Source organism: Falco biarmicus, chromosome 3 (assembly GCF_023638135.1).
Source record: "Falco biarmicus isolate bFalBia1 chromosome 3, bFalBia1.pri, whole genome shotgun sequence".
Classification (NCBI taxonomy): domain Eukaryota; kingdom Metazoa; phylum Chordata; class Aves; order Falconiformes; family Falconidae; genus Falco; species Falco biarmicus.
In genome coordinates this window covers 109489383-109503793 of record NC_079290.1, presented here as the reverse complement: position 1 = coordinate 109503793, position 14411 = coordinate 109489383, and the positions used below count along the sequence as shown (strand labels likewise).

At 53.8% G+C, this 14411-nt stretch overlaps 1 protein-coding gene across 2 annotated transcripts; it reads left to right on the top strand.

Annotated features, from left to right (window-relative positions):
• Positions 1-213: 213 nt before the first annotated feature.
• Positions 214-13440, top strand: SLC2A1 (solute carrier family 2 member 1). 2 transcript variants are annotated; one of them, XM_056332781.1, is made up of 10 exons: positions 214-358; positions 5150-5242; positions 9138-9298; positions 9493-9733; positions 10082-10244; positions 10325-10512; positions 10619-10723; positions 10825-10926; positions 11196-11399; positions 11662-13440. In XM_056332781.1, exons 1-10 carry the CDS (start codon positions 341-343, stop codon positions 11857-11859), a joined length of 1473 nt encoding a protein of 490 aa, XP_056188756.1. In that variant the 5' UTR covers positions 214-340; the 3' UTR covers positions 11860-13440. The 2 variants fall into 2 exon arrangements, with proteins under 2 accessions (XP_056188756.1, XP_056188757.1); XM_056332782.1 differs by lacking the exon at positions 214-358 and adding an exon at positions 4421-4971.
• Positions 13441-14411: the final 971 nt, after the last annotated feature.

Genomic DNA, 14411 nt, shown 5'->3' with positions numbered 1-14411 from the left:
CTTGCACACCGGCGCACGTGCACACCTAGCCCCCCCCGCCCCCCCCCCCGCGCCCTCGGGCCCACGTGCAGAGCCACACGCGCTCCGCCCTTCCCCGCACACCACCGCGCCCCCGCCCCGCCCCCGCCCCGCCCCCCTCCTCGCCCCGCCCCCTCCCGCCGCACGGCCCAATGGGCGCCGCCGCCCCGCGGCGCCGGGCGCTCCCTGCGCTCCCGCTCTCTTAAGCCGCTTCAATGCCCCCGCCGCGGCCGCGCGTCACCGCTCAGCTCCGCTGCGCGCCGCTCCGCCGCCTCCCCCGCGCTGCCCGCCCCGCCCGCCCCGCCGCCCCGCCGCCGCCGCCATGGACACCGGCAGCAAGGTGAGCGCAGCGCCCCGGGGATCCGCCGCCGTCCCGTCCCGCCCGCCGCCCCCTCCCCCGCGTTACACAACTGGCGGGACGACGAGCTGTTCCGCGGGGCCCCGGGTGAAGCAGGCGGTGGGTGGGTTTGGGGTTAACCGGCAGCTTTTGGGGTCCCCGAAGCCGTCGGGCACAGCTCACACTGTGGACACGCTTGGGTGGCCGGCGCCAGGCGAAATAAACATTTTTTTAAAAAAATTTACCTCAGAAACAAGGGGGAACCCCCCCCCAAACAGCCGTCGCGCAGCCTCGGTGCCTCACAGCGCGCCGGGATGAGAGTTCGGGGTGAGGCGCTCCTCTGCCCCCTGAGGTGCGGGGGAAAGCGCCAAAACAAGGCGGTTTTGGCCCCGCTTTGGGGGTAAGGAGGAGGCAGGCAGGGCCCCGGGGTGCCGGCTTGGCGACAGGGGGGTGCAGGGCTGGCGTGATACGGAGGGACCCCCCGGCAGTGCGGAGGTTCGGCCGGTTCGACCCCGGTGTCAGCCCTCTGCGCCACCGGGACGCAATCCACAGCAGTTTACCGCCCCCCCCCCCCCCCCCCAATGAGTTAATTAAGTAATCTAAACTCAGTCGGCCCGTCGGCAGTAGCCGAGTCCTCCCAGCGCCGCAACCCCCCTTTACATAAGTTGATTTATAATATTAGAGGTGGGTTAAAGGGATGCGACATCGGGCCCAGAATGAGGAAGGTGAGTTAATTGCACGGGGGTCGTTAACGTTAGACTCCGGGCTCTGCTTGTCCCGGCCTTGCCTGGGGGATTCTGGCCCCCCTCACCCCCCCAATATTCCCTTCTGGGAGTGTTTTGGGAGATACTCAAGTATGTAGGGATATTTTTTTTCGTGGTTTTTTTTTTTTCCAGGGAAGGAAGTAAAAAATTTGCTCCGTGGCTGTACAAAGCGCCAGACAACGTGTAATTAAAAACAAAAATAATAATTTTATTCCAATTAAAGATGTTAGAGGAACAACTAGTCTTATTTTTCTCCCCAGCAAACAACTCCTTATTCCCCCCGTCCCCTGCTTTGGAGCATTGGGAATACTATTTTTTTAATTAAACTTTTATATAGAAATATTATTTTATTTAAAGCTAGTTCTACCCCAGCGCCATTTTTTTCTTTTTTTTTTTTTTTTTTTTGGGCGAGGTGTGGGTTTAGGGGTGGGAGCTGGGAACGTGACGGCCGGCAGCGCGTCGATGGGGGGAGGAATTGGAAGGAAATTTGCTCTCATAACGAAGAAATCCGATGCGCTGCCGGCCAGGCTTAACTCCCGGCTACCAAAATGGAGCCAGAGATGCGCTCCCTCTGCTTCTCCATCTTAACTACCCCATTCGATAAATTTGGGTTAGAAAGAATTACATTTTTTTTAAGGGTAGTTAACTGCAGGAACAGTTTGCTCCGCTCTGATGGGTGACGCTTATAATCCGGAGCGTGTTTTGCAAGGAAGAAAAGGATTTTTATTCAAGCAGCTGGCGGTAGGGATGCTGGGGGTGCTGGGAGGTGGGGGACGAGCTTACCCCTCCGCCCTTCAATTTAATATTTAATATTATTAAAGTGGGACGTGCTTTTCTGCCCACGGAGCTGGGCAGCTCTGGCCTTTTGCATGCAAAAACATCTCCTGGGCTTGTCGCAGACCTCTTGTGGTTGCAAAACTGAGAGGGATCATGTCGCCGTCCCCAGCTGACCTTTAAGGGGAAAAAAAAAAAAAAAAAAAGAAATAATGCTGCTCTGACTCCACTTCCCCTCACCCTGAGTTTTCTCCCACACCAATAATCCCCCAACAAAATCTTGGTTGATCCCCACGGTGCTGGTGTTACCCCTTGTTTTGGCTGCAAAAAAGCCCTCCTGTCGGTAAATGCTGGTGCTGTGGCCCATACCGTGGCTTTAGGAGCAGGTTTTACCTGGCCCTCGGTGGATGCGTAAGTTTTTCCTGGGCTGGGAGCCAGCAGGCAATGACCGAATCCGGTTGTCTTCACTCCAGCGAGTGTACATAAGTGTGCAAACAAGTGTACAAGATGCTGTAAGGCTGCATCCCCTCCCCACAATTGCCCGCTGTATCCAGCCTGGCCCAGGATGGGACCTCTTGCACTGAGCCTTTGGATGCTCGTTAAGGCTGCGTGGCTAATTTTGATGAGCTCTGTTAAAATGTGGATTTTTTTCTTGAGACTCCCTCCTGGGACGCTTTTGTTAATGTTATTATTTTTAAAGGGATTATTAATTTCCTTGTTCCATGAGGTAGGCAACATCCTGTAATTCTGCAGTGGAGGAAAAAAAAACCAAAACCAAAGGGGTAAAAAAAAATATTACAAAAAATTGTAAAGACAGACACAGCCCGCTGCAGGTTTGAGGGGGCTGCTGTCACCCTGCAGGCTGAACCCTCCTCTGAGCATCCAGACCTCTGTGTTTAGAGTGATGAAGGAAGCAGCAAAAACTAAATACAAATTTATGAAAATTACAAGCGTGGCACTCAACTTCCTATAAGGTATAGGAGTTAGTAGGGGAAAAAACCCGCAAGTGTTAGATATATCCAGGCTGTAAATAAGCTTAGTGCACAAAAGCAAGAAGGGGAAGTATTTTGGTTTTCTTTTCTTTTCCCCTGAACTCTAAATAAAGCTGCTGCTTTCTGCAAGCTGGTTTAAAAAAAAAAAAAAAAGGCCCAAGACCCTGCATGTGATTTTAGCTGGAGTTTCCCGTGCAAGGCTGCCCTGAAAAATAAACTTTTTTTTTTCTTCCTCCCCCCCCCCCCATCTCGCCATCTTAAGCCTCTCCTTTAATGGCGAGGTTAAAGCTGAAAGGCTCCCGGATCGGGCCAGGCAGCGTGTTTGGAACTGGGAAGCCAGAAGGGAGGGAGAGGAGCTGAATCACAGTGACCCTGCCTGGGGAGAGCCTCCAGAAACGCCAGCAGCCTTCCGACTGACTCTCTCCCATCGTCTCTTCAGGCTGCTGGAGTTTAATGAAAATAAAAGTGTTTTTTTTTATTTTGCTAAAAGATAAAAATATAAAGATTTTTTGTTGCTAAAGGTTAAAAATAAGTTTGGGGTTTTTTGCTAGAGGTTAAACCCACAAGTTTTGGCTTCTTCTTGTTCTGTTGTTTTTTTTGCTAGAGGTTCAAATTGAAAAAGTAATTTTCTTACTTAATTCTTTGTGGGGCCATGGCTGGTGTTGGAGCAACGAGGTGTTACTGCCTGCCACCTTCCTGGAGTAAAGGTCATGTTGGCGTGATGCATCCCTATCCCTGTGGCATGGTGCTGCCGTGACTCACCTGCACACTTGCAGCCCCAGCTTTCCGGGGTGGGTGACCCAGCCTTTAGTGATGCGAAGTAAAAATCACTACCCCAAAAAGCAAAGAACCCCTCCTAAAGCCCCACAGGAACCCTGAAATAAAAAAAAAGTTCCCCAAAACCACCCAAAGACTAAAAAACCCTAATTTTTTTAAACAACGTTTATTCAAGCACGGGTTGCTTTCAGCGTTCCTGATGTTGCCTGTTGCAGTTTTGCAGAGCAGTGAGCAGATGGATGAGGTTGGAGTTAGAATTTTTTGGGGGCTTTTTCCTTGTTTTTCTGGGATGCCAGCAACTTTCCAGCCTGTTTTTGCCCTCCCAAGTGGGACATTTTTGTCTCAGGGTGGGTTTATTCAGAATCACTGAACAAAACCAAGTGCCAAAACCTCCCTGATTAGTTGTGTTGGGGCCAAGCCTAATTAATGAGCTTCATTAACGGGGCTGGCTTTATTCCCTGTTGCTTTTTCCCTGCAAACTTTAACGCCGGGAGGAGGCAGTTTGGCCAGAGAGGGGAGGTCAGTCGCAGCACTTACTTGTATTTATTAAAAAAAAAAAAAGAAAACAGTAAGAAAATACCCCTTTCTTGTGTGTATGTACTTTGCAATCAGCCCTCCTGATTTAGGGGGAGGTGTTTAGGTGGAGCCTGACCAGCACCAGTCTCTTAGGAATATTAATCTGAGATGCCAGGAGAGCATCCCTGGGGTTGGGGTAATGCACTGGTCTCCCTGGATAACCAGGAAGAACCCACCCCCCAAATTAAGGGGCTTATAAATTTCACGTGGACCATCCCAAAGCTGATTAACCGGGAATGTCGGATCCTGGTTCTCGGAGCTGAGCACTGGGAAAATCTCCTGCCTGGGATAATTGGGCCATTAACGAAGGTGGCCCAAGCACTGGCCTGCCCTGACCCTGCTCCTAAACAAGGCTCTGATTGTCACTCTGGCTTAAGCGGGAGGAAGAGGAGGCGGGTGAAGGCTTTGCCAAATAGCCGGGATTTTGCTTAGGGACTGTTAATTAGGCTCTGATGCAAAAACTTTGTTAGTGGTGGCTGTCTGGGGCATCCTCATGCTGATGCTGGGACAACGCTCGGCTGACCGGCAGCGTCACCGTGGCGTCCCCAAAAACATCTTGTGCTGGCATGCTGCCTGGGTGTCACGTGGAGCCCTCGGAGGGGACCCTGCAAATCCAGATAAAAACTCCCGCCCCACGCCAGAGGCAAAATAATCATGGAATACCCAAACAGTATTTTTTTAACCCCAAACTAGTATTTTTTTCCCTTAGCCCATGTGGATGCTATAAAAAAAAGCAAGTTTTCTCTTTTATCTTGTGTATTTGTGCTTGCAACCTTATGAGCATCCCTCCTCCTTTTGCAGCTCTTCAGGGAGAGGCACTGGGGGACCTTTCTGCTGGGGGGGCGGGGGGGGCATAGCTGGGACCTCAAGTTTAACCCCTCTTTTTTGTTTTCTTCCCCCTTTTCCTGCAGATGACTGCTCGCCTGATGCTCGCTGTGGGAGGAGCGGTGCTGGGTTCTTTGCAGTTTGGCTACAACACTGGTGTCATCAACGCCCCACAAAAGGTGAGCGTGCGCCGAGCAGCTGTGCAAAATTCCACTCCCCTGTGCCCGAAAACAAACCTGCATATGCTGCCAACCGGGCTAAAATAGTACATCCCGCTAGGCAGCTTAATGCCTGTAATGGGATTTGCAAGGCCGTTATTTAGCTCCCGCCTTCCCGGGAGAATTAGTTTCCTCCTTACTTAGCGGTTTTGCTGGGAAAAATCCCAGGAACGCATGCAGGATGCTCTCCAAGTGGGACCAGTGTAACTTTTAACCTTGGCTTTTAGCAAAGGTCTGGGAGTTAATTAGGGTTTGAGTCATCTGGAAGCAGGGGAATGGCTGCTGGGGTGGGTGCTTTGCATCCCGGAGCGTTGGAGGCAGGATGTCCCCTTGTCCCGGGGTGGAGATGGTCAGCTGGGACAGGCTGTGTGCGAAGGAGGGTGGAGAGCAGGAGGTGTTTGCTCCTTCCCCTAGTGTAGTGCCTGGACTCTCCAGCGACTGGTAGGTACATGGAAGCCTTGAAAAACTTGACTTTTGCTGAATGATGTGGCTTTTTGAGGAGTTAAAGGTTTGGAAATGTTAGCTCAGAAATCCCGTGCAGGGCTTGTGATGTGCCCCGGGTAAAGCTCGGCTGCTGGGGTAAGGTGTCAAAGGACAAATTGGGGTCTGGCTGCTGCTGCAGGAGCTCAGAGCCTGTCCCTCAGCATCGTTGCAGCCTCTGCTCTGGTTCACCATCCCAAATAATTAAAGCCACCAAGACAGGATTCACGCTGCGAGAGCATTAATCCCATTACCAGGGAGCAGGCTGCAATATCTCGCCTCAAGCGCTGAAAAAACTCCTTGTGGGACAGAAGACCCCGTGCAAAAACTTCTTGGACCCCACCCATATGGAAAGAACAAAAAAGATGCAAATTGTCTTTATTTGAAGTATTGCATTAAATTGTATTTAATCCCGATGAGTGGCCCATGCAGGATTTCATGCGGGTGGAGGCTGTGACTCCTGTCCAGCACCCTTGCTGCTTGCACCCACGGCCACAGTGCATGCATCAGTCTGCTGAAAGCATCACCCTGCTAAAACAGCCTAACCCATGCTCGCCTTCCCTTGGACTGATGCGCGCTGGTAACGCTCCCACTTGGCTGGCGGTGAGCATCCTCCTCTGGAGACAGGCGATAGGAGCAGCGTTTGAAATGGTGGCGAGCTGGGAAATCCCTGGAAACGTGCTGAGGAGCTGCTTTCTGGCATCTGCCCTCGTTTTCCCCTGAGCTCCGGCACCGCGGGAAGCAGGAGCTCTGTAATTACTGCCCTGCATCGGAGCCCGGCCCCGCATCCCAAGGATGTGTGTTGTTTCCCTGTGGCTGAAGGACTTTACTCCATCCTCTCCTGACCCAGGAGATGCTGCCCTGGGTGATGTGAGCATTGGGGACTGAGCTCCGGTTCCTGCAGAGCCCCCAGCAAAGCAGGATGCCCCTGCGATGGGTGTTGCCTCAGTTTCCTTTGTGCATTTTAGGATTAAACCCTTGGAGCTTAGGCCAGGGCTGGGCTGTGTGTTTTAGGGACGAGTCACCCAAGCGAGTGATGCTGTGTTTGGGGTGCAGAACTAATGGGGGAACGGATTTGGGGTGCTCTGTGTTGGAGGCGTGAGGGGAGGCAGGGTGAGTGTTGTCCTGGGTAGCAGGATGCTCTGGGCATGGGGGTTCCTCCCACATTTAAGGGTGGAGACACGTTGGGACGTGGGTCTGGGGGTGTGTTGGGGTGCAGGATTGGGGATGCATTGGGATGGGACTGCATCAGTGTGTAGGGATGAGATGGGGATGCATCGGGGTGCAGGATGAGGATGCATCAGGATAATCTGGGGCATAGGATTGGGGTTAGGATGCCGGATGGGGATGAATTGGGGTGCAGGATTGGGATGGGGATGCATCAGGATGCATTGGGGTGCTGAACTGGGATGCATCAGGATGTGTCAGGGTACAGGACTGGGATGGGGATACATTGGGGTGCACTGAGGTGCAGGATGGGGATGTGTCAGGGTGCGCTGGGGTGCAGGATTGGGAGTGGGACACAGTGTGGCACAGGCGTGGGGATGCATCAGGGTGCAGGATGGGGATGGAGTGGGGTGAAGGGCTGGGATGCATCATTCCCCTGGCCTCAGCAGTGCAAGTGCAGCAGTGTTTGCTGGCAGCCGCTCCCTGCGGCCGGCGGCCTTGCAGAAAGGCTCCTTTCTCAGGTGGAGGGCTGAGCGCCGGTTTTGTGGTCCTCTTAATAGAGTCCTCCCTGCTGCTGAAACAGCGGCTTGGTGTTTGTGGGGTGTTTGCAGATGTGATGTGGGGAGGGAATGGCCCGAAACTGGGCGAGGGCTGGTAGCAAACACTCAGCTGAAGTGAAATGAAGGGGAAGAGAAGGGGAAAAAAACCCCAGCTTTTGGGAAATGGCAATTTTTTTTTTTCATGCTTCTCACTTTAAACTCATTTTTCATCTCCTCCTCTCCCAACAACTGGCTTATGGTGGATTTTTCCATCCATCCTTTTTTGCAGGAGGAACGGGTGCCAGGAGGGGGGTATTTGGGTGTTATTTTTTGATAAGCTGAGGCACAGCCCAGTGTAGCTCAGCTGGCACTGGGGTGTCCGCTGTTGCTTGAATTAATTTTTTTCTGCTTCAAGGCGAGAGAGCTGGCAATTTTGGGAAAGTAGGGAGGAATTTAGAGCGCTGCAAGGTTTGGTGGGGTGTGTGCGGAGACCTGCTTACCCCTACCGGAGCCTGGGCCAGTCCTGGGTTCTCCAAGTAATAATATCAATAATCTATTTTGGTGATGTTAGGAAAAGGAAGGGAAAAGCCCCCAAAGCGTCAAAACCTCCAGGTGAAGCAGGAAGCGAACGAGATCACTTAAATACTGAAATTCTAATAGTTTAGGAGCTTTGTAGAAGGAACAACTTAAAAATAATAATTACATTATTGAAATGAATAGTGAAGTACAGGGTGTATTTCTTGCGCTGCCTTTGCCAGGGGCTCTTGTTTGTGCTTGAAATGACGGAAAAACTAGAAAACCAAGTGTGATTGTGCAAACACTTAAATCAAGCACGTGCAAAACCCTTGGAGGCAGTGAGGCCTTTGGGCCACTTGATGTCCAGCAGCAGCTTCCCCTGCGCACACGGAATCTCTGCTCCCTCCACCCGGGGTCAGTTGGGTGTGTTACCAAGCCCTTTGCTTTTTGGGTTTGGGGGTGGGTGACCCTTAAATAACTTTACTCGAGGCTTTTCAGCAGTGGGCTGGCTTTAAAAATACATTTTTATATAAATATATATATATAAAAAAGGGTGTTCTGTGTAAAAACGAGTGCCTGTCTTGGATGTTAGTGTTGCGGAAGTGTTGCAGAATTATAGTGTTATAAGTATTGCGTTATGGAAGTATTGCAGAAAAAACCCTAGAAATTAAATTCAGGGGAGTGTCCAAGGGGATGGGAATCGATCAGCTGCCTGGATCACCCTGCTGTCTTCCTCACCTTCCTCCAGCAGCTCCACTGTCTCCCCTTCTGTGTTGTTTCTCTGGGGATGGAGGCGTGTCCCTTCCCACCTCCTGTGCCCTGGGAGGAGCATGACCTCCCGGTGGCCGCCCGGTGAGGCGAAAGAGGTGTTTTGGCAATGCCAAGCCGCTCTCTCGGCAGGGCGAGCCCAGAACCTGTCTGGCTGCATTTCCCCCGTGCATCCCATCAGGTTTCCTCCCTTGGCCTGGAGCTGAGCCACCAGCCTGGCGGCTGGGCGGCTCCTGGCTCTGTGACGCATCGTCTTGTGAGCAGCGCTCGCCAGCCAAGGGTCCGTAGGTGGCCGGGCTGAGGCCAGGCAATTCATGACACCGGTGGCACGGATGAAATGGAGATGGTTTTAACCCACAGCTTCCTTTCTCCTCCCTCTTTTGTAGGTGATTGAGGACTTCTACAACCGTACCTGGCTGTACCGATATGATGAGCCCATCAGCCCTGCCACCCTCACTACACTCTGGTCCCTCTCCGTCGCAATCTTCTCTGTCGGAGGCATGATCGGATCCTTTTCCGTGGGGCTCTTTGTCAATCGCTTTGGACGGTGAGCACAGAGTGTGGTGGACCCATGGTGGACCTCAACGAGGGGGTTGTGCAGCCTCACCCCACCCCGGCATCCCAGGGGGGTGGCTTTGGGCACCTCCCTCCTGCCAAGAGCTGCTCTTTGGGTTCTCCTGATGCCCCTTCAGCCTCTCTGACCCCCCTGGTCCTCACCACGCTCCTCCCTTCCTTCCCCAGGCGCAACTCCATGCTGATGTCCAACATTCTCGCCTTCGTGTCAGCCGTCCTCATGGGCTTCTCCAAGATGGCTTTCTCCTTCGAGATGCTCATCCTTGGCCGCTTCATCATTGGCCTCTACTCTGGCCTCACCACCGGTTTTGTGCCCATGTACGTGGGTGAGGTGTCCCCCACTGCACTGCGCGGCGCGTTGGGAACATTCCACCAGCTTGGCATCGTCTTGGGCATCCTCATCGCGCAGGTGAGTGCCGGAGAAATGGCTGCAGGGGGTTCCCCCATCTTTGGTGCTGACATTTGTCAGGGTCCACAGGGGGTGGGGTTTTGTGTGGCAGTGCAGAGTGTTGCCTGTGCTGGGCTGATGGAGCTGGGGCTAGAGGGATGGACCTGGAGCTCAGTGGGAGCAGGGATGCTGTGAGATCTTGAGGTTTGGGGTGGGCAGCAGCATGATATAGCATCTGTTGGCCACCTGGAAGCAGCATATCTGTCTGTGCCCCTCTGATGGGTTTCCAAGCCTGTAGCGAACCTGTGAGCAGCAGAGTTGGGTCTCACTTGAGCTGGGGAAGGGTGACTCAACCCCTCTTGTCCTCAGGTGTTCGGTTTGGACTTGATCATGGGAAACGACTCGCTCTGGCCACTGCTCCTGGGGTTCATCTTCGTCCCTGCCCTGCTGCAGTGCATCATCTTGCCCTTCGCCCCTGAGAGCCCCCGCTTCCTCCTCATCAACCGCAACGAGGAGAACAAAGCTAAGAGCGGTGAGTGACCCCCATCCCCAAGCTTGTCCCACCACGCAGGAGGGTCCTCAGCTGCTCCTGACTCCAGCTCTTCCCCTCAGTCCTCAAGAAGCTGAGGGGCACGACGGACGTCAGCAGCGACCTCCAGGAGATGAAGGAGGAGAGCCGGCAAATGATGAGGGAGAAGAAGGTCACCATAATGGAGCTCTTCCGTTCCCCCATGTATCGCCAGCCCATCCTCATCGCCATCGTCCTGCAGCTGTCCCAGCAGCTCTCGGGAATCAACGCGGTGAGTTCTGGGGGCAGCTAGATGCCATGGGTCAGCTGCTCACCCACAGCTCACGTCGTGCTGGCTCCAAGACCCTTTCCTCATGGCACATCCCTGCTCTTTGTAGGTCTTCTACTACTCCACCAGCATCTTTGAGAAGTCGGGTGTGGAGCAGCCCGTTTACGCCACCATTGGCTCCGGCGTGGTCAATACAGCTTTCACAGTCGTTTCGGTGAGTTGTGGCCCACCAGGCTCTCACCAGGGAAGGTGGAGCGACACGGGCTTTCCTGTGTGCCGGGGATGTGCTGACAGACGCGTGTCTCCATCCAACAGCTCTTCGTGGTGGAACGCGCTGGACGGAGGACGCTCCACCTCATCGGCCTGGCAGGGATGGCAGGGTGCGCGGTGCTCATGACCATCGCCCTGACGCTGCTGGTGAGCGGTGGGTGCTGACAGGCCGGCTGGGCCAGGAGGAGGCCCTGCCCGCTGCCCCTCGCTGGGGGCACCTGGGGGAGGAAGGACTTGTCCTAAGGGTGACGGCTGAGCGGTCCCCGCTGCCCACGTCTCTCTCAAGGTCCCAGAAATCCAGTCTCCAGCATGGAGAAGCCCCACAGCACCGTGCGTGCTCGAGTCTCCTCATCTGGGGTGGCCGGGTGCTGCGTCCCCCCTCACCGAACCACCCTTCTCTCTCTCCCTTGGACTAGGACCAAATGCCCTGGATGTCCTACCTCAGCATCGTGGCCATCTTCGGCTTCGTGGCCTTCTTCGAGATTGGTCCAGGCCCCATCCCGTGGTTTATCGTGGCCGAACTGTTCAGCCAGGGCCCTCGGCCCGCTGCCTTCGCTGTCGCCGGGCTCTCCAACTGGACCTCGAACTTCATCGTGGGCATGGGCTTCCAGTACATCGCGGTAAACACCCGCTGCCGCTCGCCGCGAGCCAGGGGGACACCGGGGGTGGGCACCCCTCGGAGGAGGGGGGAGGGAAGGAGCAGCAGCGGGACGTGGTGATCCTTATGGGTCCCTTCCCACTCGGGGTGCTTGCTGGAAGGGTGCCCCGAGCTGCCGGGGGGGCGGGTGGTCGCTGAATGCTCCTTTAGCCATTGCCCATCGGCTCCCAGCGCCGCCTCCCCCCACGTGCTCACCCCTCCTCCTCCTCTTTCCTCCTTCCCAGCAACTCTGCGGCTCCTACGTCTTCATCATCTTCACGGTGCTGCTAGTCCTCTTCTTCATCTTCACCTACTTCAAGGTGCCGGAGACAAAGGGTCGGACCTTCGACGAAATCGCCTCGGGTTTCCGCCAGGGAGGAGCCAGCCAGAGCGACAAAACCCCGGACGAGTTTCACAGCTTGGGCGCCGACTCGCAGGTCTAACCCGCCGCGGCCTTGCAGCCGCCCACCTTCTCTCCTGAGTTTGGGGGTTATTTTTTAAAACGCTTTGTACAGAAACCGGGAAGGAGGGAGCGGGGGGTCCGGCTCTTGCGCTTACACCCCTTTTCCAGACTCCCCCACTGGTTTAACGTGGACAGACTGACCTATTTTATTTTATTTTATTTTTTTCCTGCTAGGAATGATTTTGGTGGGTTTTGGTTTTATTTTTTTAGCTGGTTTCGCGTCCAGGATTTCAAAGCCAGTCGGCGTTTTAAAAACCAACCATGCGGCCTCTGCCACGGGAGGGCGGTGCCCTTGTTTTTAATGACGCGATAGGTTATTTAACGAGAAATCACGTAGCGGAAGTTTTTAAAGCTGGAAACTTTTTTTTTTTATAAGGTTCTAATCTTAGAAAAATCATGTAAATTGACTAAACCTAAACCAACGATTTTTTTTTTTAAAAAGAAAAACAAGAAACGAGTTGTTTTTTAAAGCAGTCTAATTGATTTCAAGCCCCGGTGGGTTCGGGGATGGGGATTTCCTGGACGGAGCGTGCGGACCTGAGCGGGAAGGTCACTGTCCCGCCGCAGAGCGGCTCCGCTGGTGGCTTCTCATCTCCGTCACCTGAATTTCAGCCAGGAGGGGAGAAGAGGAGCGGGACCGTGATTTTTCTTTCTGTTTCGGTTTTTTTGTTGGTTTATTATTTTTTTTTTGTGGTTTAATCTCGGCAATATTTGCCCGACGGTGAAGCGCCGGCAGAGCCAACCGGCAGCCGCACACTACAGCACCCCCCTCCCTTGCTACTGCCCCCGCCCCCGGCTCCCCCAAATCCATCAGCACGCGGATACATCCATGTCCTGCTCTGTGTATAGACTGGAAGATATTTATATTATATATATTTTTGTTCAATGGTTGTTAATAGTAGACGTTTAAGTTATAGTGTTTCTGATTTGATGAGCAAAGTACTGTAAATATTCTCGGAGTATATTCACACTGTATAATGTATACAAAAAGGTACAGATGCAAAGGTATAGTTTCTATAGCGACTAAGACAAAAAAAAAAAGCTTGTACATGGTTAGGATGACTTTTGTATAGTTCATTCCCTGCACTGTAGTTGTATCTATTGCACTGAATTTCAAGCTGGAGTATATTAAAAAACAAAAGAAAAAGAGAAATCCTGTCCTTTTCAAACAAAACTGAAGAAAAAGAGGAAAAAAAACCCCACCCAAACAACAAAAAAAAGCATTTCCCCGAGTGCAGCTGGTGTGGGAGCTCCTGGCACATTCCCAAAGCCCCAGGCGGTGTTTTATAGATAGTTTTGGGTTTTTTTAAGATTTTTTATTTATTTGTCTCTTTTGGAAGTGATGACATTTGACCACACTTAACATAAAAGGTAGGTGGGGAAAAAAAAATAAATTACTAAAAATTACAAAAAAAAGACCCTGGGATAAATTTGCGGCGTCTGCGCAGCATGGCACCCGCGCGTGTGTGTGTGTTTTTTAAAGCAAATACAATTTACTAAGTGCCAAGAGGACGGTGTGTGGTGTGCTAACAATAAAGGAGAATGGATGCAGCGACCCCGCCCACTGGCTCCCGTGCCTTTATTTCCCCTGCGCCACTGCGGCCGCCTCGTCCTTTCGCACCCGGGGACCCGACGCCCGGCACGTTCCTGCAACAGGGTGGGGAAGGGGGGAATCCTGTGGGAAGCCGTGATGGGAATCGGGGATGGCGGGTCCCTGGGGGGTTTGTGTCCCTGCGAGGCTTCGCCCCCACGGGCCCAACTCTCCCGGCTGCAGCGGTGGCCTGTGCCGCCCTTGAACCGCTGCCCCGCGCGCCCGGGCGAGGCAGGGCTGGAGGCTGCTGCTTCTTCCCAGATTTTGGGTTTTTTCCCTGGAATTCAGGTGCCAAGAGCTGCAAGTCTGAGCGGTCCCGGGCAGGGAAGCGCTGAGCTTGGTCACTCCGGGCTTTTGGCTGTTGATTGAAACGTCTCCTCACCCCGGAGTGTGCGCGCTGGGGCGGCGTGTCAAGGAACCGGCTCTTCCAAAACCTTCCAAAGCTGCCCAGAAATATTCCTGGTTAGCCCAAGGCTCTCTCGCCCACGCTCACATCTCCAGCCCAGCCCCTGGAGATGCTCGGCCCTACGCAAAGTTAATTTTCACGCTGTCTTCTACAGCATCGAACAGGCAGGAGCAGCGACAGCGAGCGGCCGGCTGGGCACGTCGTGCAGCGCCCCGAGGGATTACGGCACCCGCGCGCCCGCGGCTCCAAATCCCCAGCCGCGATGACCCAATTCCTCTGCGCCCGTAGCACCGTGCCAGCAGCTGCAGCGTCCCCCCAGCATCCCCCACCCTGCGGCGGTGGTCGTGCCAGCTGTGGAGAGACCCGATGAGGCTGGATGTGTCCCCCAGCATCTCCCGTGGCACTGGGAGGTCTCCCACATGTCCTCCAGCATCTCCCGTGGCACTGGGAGGTCTCCCACATGTCCCCCAGCATCTCCTGTGGTACTGAGACATCTCCCACATGTTCCCCAGCATCTCCCGTGGTACTGGGAGGT

Bases quoted from the DNA above. Each gene is read 5' to 3' on its own strand.
- SLC2A1 (XM_056332781.1), top strand. The intron at 9,734-10,081 runs GTGAGTGCCGGA...TCTTGTCCTCAG, and splicing joins TGGGCATCCTCATCGCGCAG to GTGTTCGGTTTGGACTTGAT. The intron at 10,245-10,324 runs GTGAGTGACCCC...TCTTCCCCTCAG, and splicing joins GGAGAACAAAGCTAAGAGCG to TCCTCAAGAAGCTGAGGGGC.